Source organism: Eubalaena glacialis, chromosome 2 (assembly GCF_028564815.1).
Source record: "Eubalaena glacialis isolate mEubGla1 chromosome 2, mEubGla1.1.hap2.+ XY, whole genome shotgun sequence".
Classification (NCBI taxonomy): Eukaryota; Metazoa; Chordata; class Mammalia; order Artiodactyla; family Balaenidae; genus Eubalaena; species Eubalaena glacialis.
The window spans coordinates 115,305,623-115,319,129 of NC_083717.1; the positions used below are offsets into that span (position 1 = coordinate 115,305,623).

Consider the following 13,507-nt stretch of genomic DNA (forward strand, 5'->3'; position numbering starts at 1 on the left):
AGTCATTTTCACAGTTAAAAAAAAAAGTTACAAATCTGGCCACAAATTTCTGAAGAACATGTTCCACCTCAATCATACAAGAGTAAAGATATGCAAATAAAAATACCAAGGAGATAAATATCATTTTTTCCTATCAAAATAGCAAAAGTTTTAAATTTAATAATATCTAGTATTGGTGAAGATGTTAGAGAACACATCTCAGTAGATATAGACAAAGTATGTATGAAATTTGGTGTCTGTTCATGCTATAAAACAGCAGAATTAGCAAGTATGATCATGAGAACAGCGAAGAAATCTTAGCAAATGAAGTATAGATGGAAACATCCTTAATCCAACGTAGAGAAGCAACATAGTCTGGCAGTTGAAAGCCTGGACTGTATAGCCAGACTGCCTAGGTTTGAATTTTCATTTTTATCTCTTGGTAGTGGGTGATCTTAGAGAGTCACTAAACTTCTCTGTGCCTCTATTTTCTCATATATTAAATAGGGATAATTATAATACCACTCATTGGATTGTTATGAGAATTCAGTTAATATTTGCAGAGCACTTATAACAGTGCCTTGTACATAGTACTATATAATCTATATATATTTTAAATAAATTTCACAAGGAAAAATCATTTCTAACAGACATGTTAATTAGCAAACTTTCTCTTGCTGGTCTAAGATAAAGATAATTGTACCACTAGAAGTTGGAGTTATGGGTTCTGATTAGAGTCCTTTAATTGCTAAATAACCATCTCTGAGTGTAGATTAAAACAGACACTTGTATATTTCACTGGTTATGCTGAAATATTTTAAAGTAAGTTGTAGGCAACATGACATAGATTTCCATATGTATGGAAACGTTGTTTGGCAGAGGTGGCGTATACATCAATAGGGAAGGGATTCCATAAACAGTACCTACCCATAAATAAGAGATACAGTTATAACACTACATCTATGATAACTGAAAGTAAATTCTACATGGATTGAATATCTAAATGTGAATAGCAAAATTTTAAAACTTTGAAATGAAAATATAAGAGAGTAACATTATGACCATGGGCATTGTTTATTACAATACAAAAGAAAAACATTTTTAAATAACAATTCTTTTGACTACTATAAGGTTAAAAAGTTTATGTTTATCAAGAGACCCTCCCTCAATAAAAAAAAAGTGTAATGACAAGCCACTGATTAGGAAGATATTTACCGTGCCCATAATGATGAAGGGTTAGCATTCAGAATATATCAAGAACTATGAATCATCAAAAAACAGCATCAAAAATAGGCAAATGATTTTAATAAGCAATTCACTGAAGTGAAACCCTGAATGAATGGACAATGAAATATGAAAAAGTGCTTACTTTTAATAGTAATCAGAAGATGAAAATTAAAACAAGCATCCAAAACATTTTTTTATATGTCTATATAACTCAGATTGGCAAAGATGAAAAATCTAACAACATTAATTATTTTCACCTTATGGGAAATAAGAATTCTATTTCCTTGATGACAATACTGCTTTGGAGAGCAATTTGGCAATATATAATGGACTTGAAGATTGTATGTATATATAAAATAGCAAATATATTTTTTCTCCTCTATCATATTGCAATAGTAATTTCACATAAAAGCATATTTACTGCAGCATAGAAAGTACTTACTAGTGGCAAAACAGACATTAGAAATAAGTCAGTGCCCAACTGTGCATCTATTGGAAAATGGATAAGTAAATTCTGATATATCCATATAATGGAATACAATACAACAGTAAAAATGGATGGACCAGAGCCATAGTAATTACTATAAGTAAATCTCATTAACAATGTGAATTGAAAAAAACAAGTAAAAAGTTATCATTCGTGTTAAAATTTGATATACATGAACAATAACAAATATTGTTTTGGATATGTACATTTGTAATAAAATTATAAAAGCATAGCTGGGAAATAACATACCAACTTCAAAAGACTGAAGGCTAGGGAAAATAGATTGATTAAGGGTAGATATACTGTGAGATTCTATTATGTTGGTGGTGTTTAAAGAAGAGTTGTGGAGGAAATAGGGCAAGATGTTAATGCTTATTAAATCTGGGTGGTGATTACATAGGTGCTTGTCTCAAATATTTTATTTACTTACTCATTTTAAACATTGAATTGCAAAGGTTGCAAGGGTGACAGGAATAAAGGAACTGGACAAAGTCAACAATTAGTTCATCAAGTGTTTACCCAGCCAATTGAAATTTTGATTTTAATGAATGCATCTTGAGAATAAGATTGCTGTGAAAGGAGTCAAATAATCCATTTAGTGCTAGTAGTCTGAGTTGTTTCCTTTGGGATTAATATAATTTAATATCAGTAGGAGAAGAATCCTTAATCTTTATCTGACTTCCCTTTTATTATTCTGTGTGTGATTATAAGAAATACCATGTTACAAAGAAGGCATTTGACTAGAAAAAGAAAATTATTACTCAGTTTGTATAATTAATAAGCTGATTGGTTTAAACCAATAATAAATAAAAATAGCCTATTTAAATGAACCTAAGCTAATACATGTATTATGGATGTAAATATCTAAAATGAATTCATTCCTTTCATAGCTGACTTGCGGCATGTGATTTTTTTCCTGGCAGGTTAGTTTTGGAATGTGGGAAGAGTTCCTGTTGTCCACAGTAGTCTACCTATACCCCATCACCCACATAAACTCTGTTATTTTATCAGTTGAACATCTTTATCAGAGATTATGCAAATGCTATTGGTACTATAATGATTTTTCAGAGTGTTTCTATTTTTTCTTGGAAGACGCTGTCACACCAAGTGGTCATTGAAATGAGCTGTCATTTAATTTGGTAATACAATTATTTGTGTCCATATGCTACTAAGTGAATTAATTACATAAGGATACAGTTTACCACTCTTTTATTTTCTACTTTTATTCTCCAAATAAGAAGTTTGAAACAGATAAAATAGAAATGTCAGAAAATTCTCGCTGTTGTCCATGAGTAAAAAATAATAATAATAATTAAAATACCAAGGATTTAAATTTCATATCTTTGAAATGATACTTTTTTTTCCCATACTAATTACAATTCCTCAAAAATGAAAAAGGGATTGAAACAATGTGTCTGGTAGTTGATGAAGTGCAATTGAAATGAATTGGAATGAAACTTATTTTTCAGGAGCAAGAAAACCAGTTACCCAAGGGGAATAGAAAAGTAAATACTAGTAAGGTACATTTTGCCTTAAAATACACATACACTGGTTTCCTAGGCAAGGAGGAGCCAAGGGAAGGGCAACGTGTCTTTAAACCTCCATTTTAATCGTTATCTAAGAAAAAATTTAACCTTTCTTGGCAGGTTTAGATCCAGATAAGCATCTTGGAAAAACCCTGGACCAAATGGAGCCTTATCTCTTAGAGGTAAGAATTTATACTATTTCTCAAAATATAGGCTTCTAAAGCAGGAAAATAAACAATGCCATGATATAATGATTATACAATCAATTTTTAGAAAAACTCAGATACATTGATGATATAGTTTTATGAAAAAATTAAACCTCTAGTGGATATGAAAGTATGTTTAAAATTAATTACAAAAGTTATATCAGCTCGTTGAGCTCACTGAAAGAGTAAGTAAGCTATACCTAAAAGGAAATTGTTCTGTCAAGAAGTTTACTTTTATTAAAATCGCCATTGTTAAGTACTATACAGTACCTGATAGTCTCCATCAGTACCTGATCAGGTGCATTTCCATCAGAAATGTGAGTGGAAATATCCTTTAGAGATTATCTAATCTAACCTCTTCTTTTTTACCAATTAGGAAATTAATTTGCAGAGTAGTAAATAAATTATCCCAAGGCTTCAAATTACAATTGTTTAACCCTTATCATTGTCAAATCCTGACTGTGTTCTAAATATTAAAGAAAGGTTTTGTTATTTTTACTCTTTCCTATTAACTGTATTATATTTTATTAGAATTGGGGTCAAATGTTATGATTAGTATGGCAATGCTAAATTAGCTAGAACAGTGTAATTATTAGAATTTTTTTTTATTTTACAATCATGGTAGAAAAAAGAAAATCACCCTACTTCTGTGACAGAAGTGAACTCCTCTATTATCATTCTTCCCTCCCATGTTCTTCATCAGAATTGTCTCTGGACATTGTTAATACCATTGCTGTGATATGAACTGTTAGCAGGTGTACTCTTCACTAACTGTATAGATTTCACATTTTCTTTCAGACTTATTTGTATTTGATTATTTTATGGCTTATCAATATGTACCAAATGCTTAGAAATCCCTAAAATGCTAATTCCTTCTTTTCTTAAGCATGATTAAGCATCTAATATGTGCCAGGGAAATAGTAACGATTAAAATTAAAATGCAATGCTTATATAATTGTGACAAATTATATTTGATTTCTAGATAATTTGGTGTCATTTATTTAAGTCTATCTAATGGACATGATTGCTTTCCATGCCCTTCTGATAGGACTCTTCTCACAGCAGTTTGTTCTGTGGCCAACATATCTATGTTCACATCTATTCACTACCATCAGACTAAATTTTGTTTCTGCAAAAACAATGTAGATAAATAATGAAATTAAATTTATGAGGGTGAAAGAAAGAGAACTTCAGAAATGGGAGACTGGAGCTTTGGCAAAAGAGCTTTTGTAAGCTGCTTCTAAAATTTGAAGTGAGTTCAGGTTTCAAGCATGTAGAGATTCTTTGTAGAAAAGGTTAAGTAAAGTTTTAGGATTGCCATGATGTTGATTGTGAATTAACCTGTATGTTATCATATATGTTTAAACACAAAAATGCAGAAATTATTTTATTCAACTTCAGCAAGTTCCTCACATGACCTGGCTATCTTACATTTCATTAGAAAAATAATCTACCCATTCTCTATAGTGGTCATTTTATTCCTTCTCTGCTCCTCAAATTTCAAACCCCTTCATATTTTCTCCTCACAGTGAGAGGATGACTTGTTTCTTCCTTCACAGAAAAAATAGAAATCATCATCCTAGGAATCCCTCCACCTCTGAGCACCACTCCTTCTAACTGATGCGCACTTACACCTGTCCTTGCTTGCTGTGACGGGGAGAAGTGTCCTTCATCCTGTCTATGGCTAATGCACTCTCTGTGCTCTAGATCCCATTAGCATCTGCCTTCTTAGAGACCTTGCAATCAACCCTCCCCCTCCAGTATCTTCCTCCTCTCTCTCTTTATGGTCTCCTTCACATCACTGCCACCATCTCTCCCATCCTAAAGATTCGCTCCCTCTACTCTAGTTATTCCTCTAGCCACTTCTCTTTATTCTTTGCTTCAAAACCAAAAATTTCAGAAGTGTTATCTGTATTCATAGTACTTCTTCGCGTCTCAGACGCCTCATATACCTAGCATCTTACTTCTTTTTCCACCTCTAAATGGGTACAGCTCTGATCAAGACCACCCATGATCTCCAGTTTTACCAAACCCAACAGACACTTCTCAGTCCTTATTTGACAGTTATAAACATTTCTTCTTGAAATGCTTGTACCGGCATTCGTGATGCCACACTTTCCTAGTTTTTCTCCTTTGCTTTTGGACACTGTCAGTCTCTCTTGCTAGTTCCTATTCTAGTCCCCATTTTCAGTCTACAGACTTTTCCTGGGTGATCTCAGTCACTCACATGGCTTTCATTACTAGCTCTATTCTGATAACTCCCAAATATTTCTAGCCTAGATTTCTCTGCTAAATTCTAGTGCCCAAAGGCACTGCAAATTAAATCTCTGCAAACTTGATTGTGGCCTTTATATCCATCACTTCTTGCCGTTCCCTTTGTCATCACCTTAATTCAGATGCCTGTCACTTCAAGCCTAGAGTATTACTGATACTTCCAAATTTGCCTCTACTTTCCATTTTATTTCTCAAAGAATTTATTTTGCTACTGCCTCAAGATCATTGTTCGAATATATTCTACTGTAATTGTGTCACTCACTTCAGAACTTTAAATGAGTCCCCATTGCCTACAGGCTAAAATCCAAATTCTTTACACTCCTCTCCCTCACCTACTCTATCCAACCCATTAACATGATCTTGTCTATTCTATCTCCAGAATATATTCCAAATCCAAGCACTTCTCACTGCCTCTGCTGCTACCACCAGACCATAATCATCTCTTATCTGGGATACTCCATCAACCCCCAACTGGTCTGCTTACTTCTGTCATTGCCCTGCTATGATTCATTATTCATACAGATGCCAGAGTGATTTTTTTTTAAGGGTAAATCAGATATAACTATTTTGTTTAAAGTTTCAGTGGTTTTTCATTTCAATTAGAATAACATCCAGACTCCTGTGAGATCACAACCACTGAGACCCTGTATGATGAGCATTTTATCAATCTTTTCAGTCTCGTTTTCTCCCAGTCTCTAACTCACTCACTGAGCCATAGCCACATATGCCTCTTTTATTACTTAAGCACACTTTATTTACCCTTTTTCTCCTTAAGACTTTCCTCTGCTTGAGGTTTTTCTTCCCTCGGACCATCACATGGTTAATGCTTTCTCATAATGTGACAGCTCAAATGCTACTTCCTCAGCTCAAAAGCTCTCCCTGACTACCCCAGCTAAAGTAGGTCTCCTCAAATTATTTTGTTTATCTGTTTACATGTATATTTTCTGTTGCCTCTCTCCTTACTCCGCTAGAATGTAAGCTCCAATAGTATTACCAAGATTTTGGCAAAAACATGAGTTCTTTAGTTCTTTCATTCATTTGTTTGTTCTGTCTGTCCATTCATCGCTCTCATCTTTAAATTATTTAACATTTATTGAGGACCTGTTATGTGACAGATGCTGTGGTGAGCACTAAATATACATGACGAATTAAGTAAACAAGATCCTTGTTCTTGAGGAGTTTACAATCTGCTATTGCTGTTTTCAGACCTGAGAGGAAAACTGGGGACCTTGTTAAAAATGCCTATACTCTTTTCCCATTCCAAGAAATTTCAGTGCTGAAGGACCAGGAATTTGACCTTTAAATAAGCACAATGTAATTTTGACACAATGATCGAATGTATAATCTTCTAGTTCCTCAATACCAGCAACATACTTCAGGTCCTATCTTTCTAGATTTCTCTGAAAGAGTGTATGCCTTGTTTGTGTGTTGGGAGGGAGAGATATAAAGCAGAATTTTATTTATTTTATGCAAATCAAACATTCATTTATGGAAATGAAAGATTAGCATGTGACTCACTTATGAACCTGTCACTCCTTGCTCTAAAGCTTTTGATGACTCCCATTCGCTATAGAACAAAGTCCAAACTGCTTAGTATATACTTTAAGGCCCTCTTTTATCTGGTTTTAACTTACTTCCCTAGGCTGATATTTACCACCCTCTCCTCCCACATCCAGGAATCTTATGCTCTGGTCTCTTGGACTGATTTCTACTCCTGTTCCCTTGGATCTCCTGATAGTTCTTACTCCACTGGGACCTTACTCCTTTCCACTTTCTCTGTCCTTTGACCACCTATCAGTCTCAGATGCTCACCAGTTTTCCCATAAAGTTTTCTCCATTTTACCCGAAGGAATTAATCTCTTGGAGTCTATGCCTTCCACTCACTCCTGAATTTCTGAGTACTTTCTTAGCTTCCTCTTGGGGCTTCCAATTATATTCCACCCCTTATATATTGTGGTTCCATCCACAGCCTTCCTCCTGTGGTGATATTAAATACCTATGTGACTTCAACTACCAATTTTATTCTTATGACAGTTAAGCCTATTTCTCCATCATCTTTCTATGCCTAAGACATGTGTTCTTTTTTTTTTTTTTTTTTTTGCCATGCCATGCAGCATGGGGATCTTGTTCTCTGACCAGGGATCAAACCTGTGCCCCCTGCAGTGGGAGTGCGGAGTCTTAACCTCTGGACCACCAGGGAATAGATACATGTATATGCGTAACTGAATCACTGTGATGTACACCTGAAACTAATGCAACATTGTTAATCAACTATACTCCAATGCAAAATAAAAAGTTAAAAAAAAAGACATGTATTCAGCTGCCAACTGGGCACCTTTCTCTCTTAGGTGTCTTCAAGCACCTCAGCCTCGACTGTGAAGAACCGAACATTTCTTTCCTGACATCTATGCCATATTTACGTTTCCTGACAGTGAAAGGCCCCATTGTTTCCTAAGGTATCCAAGCCAAAAAAAAAAAAAAAAAAATTAAAAATGAATTGTAATAAATCATTTCACATACTCCATTATTCATAAATAAGGCCCCAAGTCCTTTTCATTCTACCTTCCTAATATCGTATTATCTGTTCCTTTTTGTCCTCATGTCGCCATATTAGAGTCTTCCCTATCTTCTTTTTTTTTTTTAATTAATTTTCATTGGAGTATAGTTGCTTTACAATGTTGTGTTAGTTTCTACTGTATAGCAAAGTGCTTCCCTATCTTCTTTTTCAAGTCTGTCTCCTCCCTGTCTCGCCCCTTGTCCCTCCACTGTCCATATATTGCCATCATGATATATATGAAATTCGAATCTGATCATATGACACTTTCATGTCAAAAAGCAAACTTTTGAGTTGCTCCCCATTGTCTCAAAATAAAATTTAAACTTCTAACACAACACAATCTGTCCATGGGGAAGAGTGAAGCTTGTAAGGTATACAATCTCCTGCATCTACCCTATCCTTCATCAACTTTGAATAGTTGATGATTTCCCTAAAGTGAGCATCCCCTCATACCTCCATGTTCTACTCGCCTTCTCTGCATGCTTTCTCTCTCCTTCACTCTACTAAATCCAATTTGTCCTTGAAGTCTAAATTCAGAGTTCAATACTGTGAGGTTGTCTTGCTTAAATAAGCCTTTTTTGAGCCTGCCATTTTCCTCTTTGCCTCCTGGTATGTAGCACTTCTCATGCTATATAATATTTTTCTCTTAATGTTTATTATAAAGTTAAGGCATGTAATATGTAAAAACAAAAATTCAAATACTATAAAATATAGTGAAAAATATTCCACTGACTCCAAGCTCCAGTTTTTCTGTCCTTTCCCAGAACAGCAACTCTTTTCTGCTCTAGGGTATCTTGTCAAAAACATTTTTGCATATGTAAAAAATATATGCATGTGTTTATCCACTTTAGCCTAAATTGGAGTATACTATGCACATTAGTCTCCATCTTCCATTTTAACACATGAAAATTCAGGTCATTTGTTTCCACTTCATTGTGTTCTATTACATACACATAAAACCTGTTCTTTATTGATAGATTTTATTCTTTATTGATTCCTTTCATGTCTTTTGCTATTACAAATAATGCTAGAATACACATTACATATAATTTTGGGCATGTATGAGTTTATCTATAGGATAAAATTCTAGAATGGACATGCTGGGTCAAAAGTATATATGTTTTTAATTTTAATAGATACTTAAGAAATCCATTTCCAGTTATGGTGGAATAACTTAAATGAGATCAACTCTCCCAATTCAAACAACTAGAAAAGTGGTATGAAATTAAAACAAATTAATGTTGGAAGGCATTAGAGAGTTACAAAAACTGAAATAATTTGAGGGGCCAGAATTCTAGAGAGGATGGAAGCCCTGAACATTGCCTCTTCTTCTAATTCAAAAATGCTACAGAAATGCCAAGAAGCTGAGGAGAAAACTCCAGCTGAGAAGCAGACTTGGACTTTCAGCAGCTTCATAGGGCTAGGGAGACAAAAATTAGAATTCAGGGCAAACCAAAGTGGAATGGACCTGCTTAACCCTCCAAGTTTTCAGCTGTATTCCTACATGGACTCTAACTTAGGAATAAAGGCAAACCAGAAATAGTGCAGCCCTTGCAAATGCTTATATCCAACTTTGAATCGTATCAATCCTAGAGTGAATTAAAGTGGTCTGATCCTACTCTTATTGCCTATTTCTCTCTGGAGAAAAATAACGTGATTCAGAGCCTTAGATTTAAAATATCTCACATACAGTTTTCAGCAGGCAATCAAAAATTACCAAGCATATCAGGAGACCTGAGAAGATAACTGAAACTAAGAAAAAAACACAAAATAGAAACAGTCCCAGAGGATATCTGTTTAACCAAATTATCAGATGTAGACTTTAAAATGACTGTGGTATTGGGTGAGAAGATGAACTATTTTAGGGGATATTTGAAAGCTATATAAAATAATCAAATAGAATTCTGGAACTTAAAAATACAATACCTAAAACTAAGAACACCATACGTGAGTTTACCCGTAGATTAGATACAGTTGTATAGACAATTAAAGAACTGGAAGATAGGGCAATGTAAAATATCCAACCTGAAGCACAGAGAGAATAGAATGGAAATAGAGACAAGAATATGAGATGTAAGGAAGAGAAGTTTATCATACATGTAATCGGAGTTGCAGGAGTGGAAGAGAGAAAGGACAGAACAGAAGCAGCGTTTGAAGAGATTTTAGGGCTTTGCTGTGATTATTTTTGCTGATTTTGACAAGTAGTTTCTCAGGATGGTTTAAAATTGCTCTACAAGGGAGGGGTGAATATAAATGGATAGTTGTACATTTTGAACAGGAATTCTTTTCCCTGATAGTTATAGAAAATTATGCAAAGCAATCTGAGTGTCTTTTTCTCTGGCTTCTGCGTAGTCTAATCTGTGTATGTGGATTTTCTGTAAAGTGAGTACTTAATATTTATACAGTTAGAAATTTGTTTCTCAGCTCATTCACAACAGTTATGTGACACAATCCACATTTTAATTCAGACTGCCCAGGTTTTTTGCTCTCTTTTTGTTTCCTTTCAGTTTTGCATACGCTCATAAAGGAGACTCAATCAATTGCCTGATGTACACATAATACAGTGATTCTAATATAAAAGTGAATGAGTCATTTGTCAAACTCGATATCTTCTTTATGAATTTAGAAAGTATGTTTTTTTTTAACATATTGTCTAGGACTCTCATCTTCTGCATCATTGTCTAAGACAAATCAGATTTTAAGGAATGCCTGTATCTCCTTATCTTTATGAATAATGTGATTAACCTTATTAAGTGACTTTAAAGATCAACCACGTGTTCATTTTTCAACTTGTTGGCACAACTCTCATGAATAGTCAAGGAATCCAAAAGAAGGGGAGAAAACAGACAACCTTTAAACTTGCAGGGGTTGGAGAGAAAGAGGTTAGGTCGAGGAACCCAGTGTGTTTACCTGCCTCAGATCCCCTGAGCCACTTTTTATGTACTGTGTAATGTGGGTTGACATGACTTATTAACCGTAATGTCAATTTTTCTAATATATTAATCTTTGAATATATTGCTGTATTCAAGAGTTCATATTTTTAAGTTAGGGAATTTTTGCATATTATAATGTTTTCCCATGCAGGAATTAATATTTAATTGTGAGAATTACAGAGAAGTTGGTGGCAGGAGTTGTGGAGAGAAGATGATACCTTTGGGCAAGAGTCCTTTCATAGTTCATTCAGATCCCATAGGGTAAGAGGCAGTGTGGGATAGCAATCAGGAAATTACCTCTGTACGTAGGAGCCCAGGTGTGAATCCTACCCCTGACTCTACTGCTTACCTGAAACGTTGATCTAGTTAGTTTCCCATATATAAAATGGAAGTAATAACAATGAAATGATATATAAAGTGCTTAGCTCAGCATCTGGCAATGTTAAATGTTAGCAATGTTTACTATTATGAGTAAAATTTATAATGTTAAATGTTAGCAATGTTAGCAGTGTTTACTATTACGAGTAAAATTTGCCATTACTAAAGAATGTTAACAATGTTTACTATTAAATGTTAGCAGTGTTTACTATTATGAGTAAAATTTGCCATTACTAAAGAATAATTTGGAAACTTTTCTGCCTTACAAGATACACAGAGAACCGGGTAGACACTATAATTGGGGTCATATTTAAAACTCTCAAGGGATTTTTAACTGGCGTATATCAACATGTGAGGCAGCAATCCTAACAGAAAAATGGCAAAAGCTATGGAGAACCACTATACAGAAGAGAATGTCTTAAAACCTAATACAGACGGAAGAGATGCTCAAACGGGTTTAGTATCAGAGAAATACAAATTAAAGCAACAGTGGGATGTTACTTTTACCAGTTGGCAAAAATGCGAAAGCTGGATAATGCCAGTTGTTGACAGGTGGGGATTTATAGAACCCCTCTGAGAATGTGGACAGGTACTACCATTCTAGAGGGCAATATTGTAATACCTAGATTAAATGTCCCTATGCTCCTTGATGAAGCAATTCTCCTATCAGTCCCTAAGGGGACATGAGTGAGACTAGTCCTTTGCAGGGTTAGTTTTGATGGTGTTGGGTTGGGGTTGTTGGAGGCAACATGGATGTCCATTCCCAGGAGAGCTTTTAGTTAAAACATGGTAGGCACACCTTACAAACTACAGATTTACAGTTAAACAAATATATTCAATGTGCAAATGGCAGCAAAGTGCTGAATGAATAAAAGCAACATTGAGATAAATTAAAAATGTAGTATACATTTAAATACATTTAAATAATACATTTGCAAGGACATAGACAAGAGATACACATGGAATACTTTTAAATATTTGCCTGTGATAAGGAAAAAAATGGGGGTAAAGAATAGAGATAAACAGGAATTTTTATTTTTTATTTCTTATTGAAGTATAGTTGATGTACAATATTATGTAAGTTACAGGTGTGCAGTATAGTTATTCACAATTTTTAAAGGTTACACTCCACTTATAGTTATTATGAAATATTGGCTATATTTCCTATGCTGTACAGTATATCCCCATAGCTTAGTTTATACGTAATAGTTTGTAGCTCTTAATTCCCCACCCCTATGTTGCCCCTCCCCCTGTCCCTCTTCCCACTGGTAAATAAATGGGAATTTTAAAAAAATACAATATAAGAATACCTGACTATTGCTGAAAATTTGAGATATGATAAAGTATAGGATAGCAAATAAAAAGCATAGTTCTTCTGCCCCATGATGCACACTGCTAACATGTTGGTGTATTCCATGTTGTTTTATTGTACACACAGTGTTCATTGTACACACAAGCTCATGTCATTAAATACTTGTACATATTGTATTTACATAATTTGGTTCAACTATACATACAGTTTGTTTCCTTTTTTTCTCCTAATATTATGCTGTGTTTATTTTCCCACATAACTAAATCTATTTGAAAATACATTAATTAATGGCTGTGTAGATTCCATCATATTTATATTCTGCATATGAATATAGCATGGTGAATTTAACAAGTTATCTCTTGTTGGGAATATTTCTTTCTAAATTATTATAAATAATGTTATTTATTTTTAAATTATTATAAATAATTTTGTGATTATTATCTTTCCTAATAAATCTTCATGTACATTTCTGATTATTACTTTCTTTAGATAAATCCCTAGGAATGTAATTTATGGGTCAAAAAATACAACAACTTCAAGGCTTATACATTTATTACTCTAAATTAACTATGGAATCATTTTAGTCGTTGATTCTTAAATTTCTACAGGTTCCTAAAATTATCATCTG

General features: G+C 34.0%; 1 protein-coding gene across 3 annotated transcripts in view; it reads left to right on the top strand.

Annotated features, from left to right (window-relative positions):
* DPH6 (diphthamine biosynthesis 6) overlaps positions 1-13,507 on the top strand; it is a 167,565-nt gene that overhangs the window by 130,573 nt on the left and 23,485 nt on the right. For all 3 annotated transcript variants that reach the window (XM_061182271.1, XM_061182270.1, XM_061182272.1), the window contains exon 6: positions 3,340-3,401. In XM_061182271.1, the coding sequence (XP_061038254.1) occupies positions 3,340-3,401 (62 nt within the window). The remainder of the gene's footprint in view (positions 1-3,339; positions 3,402-13,507) is intronic.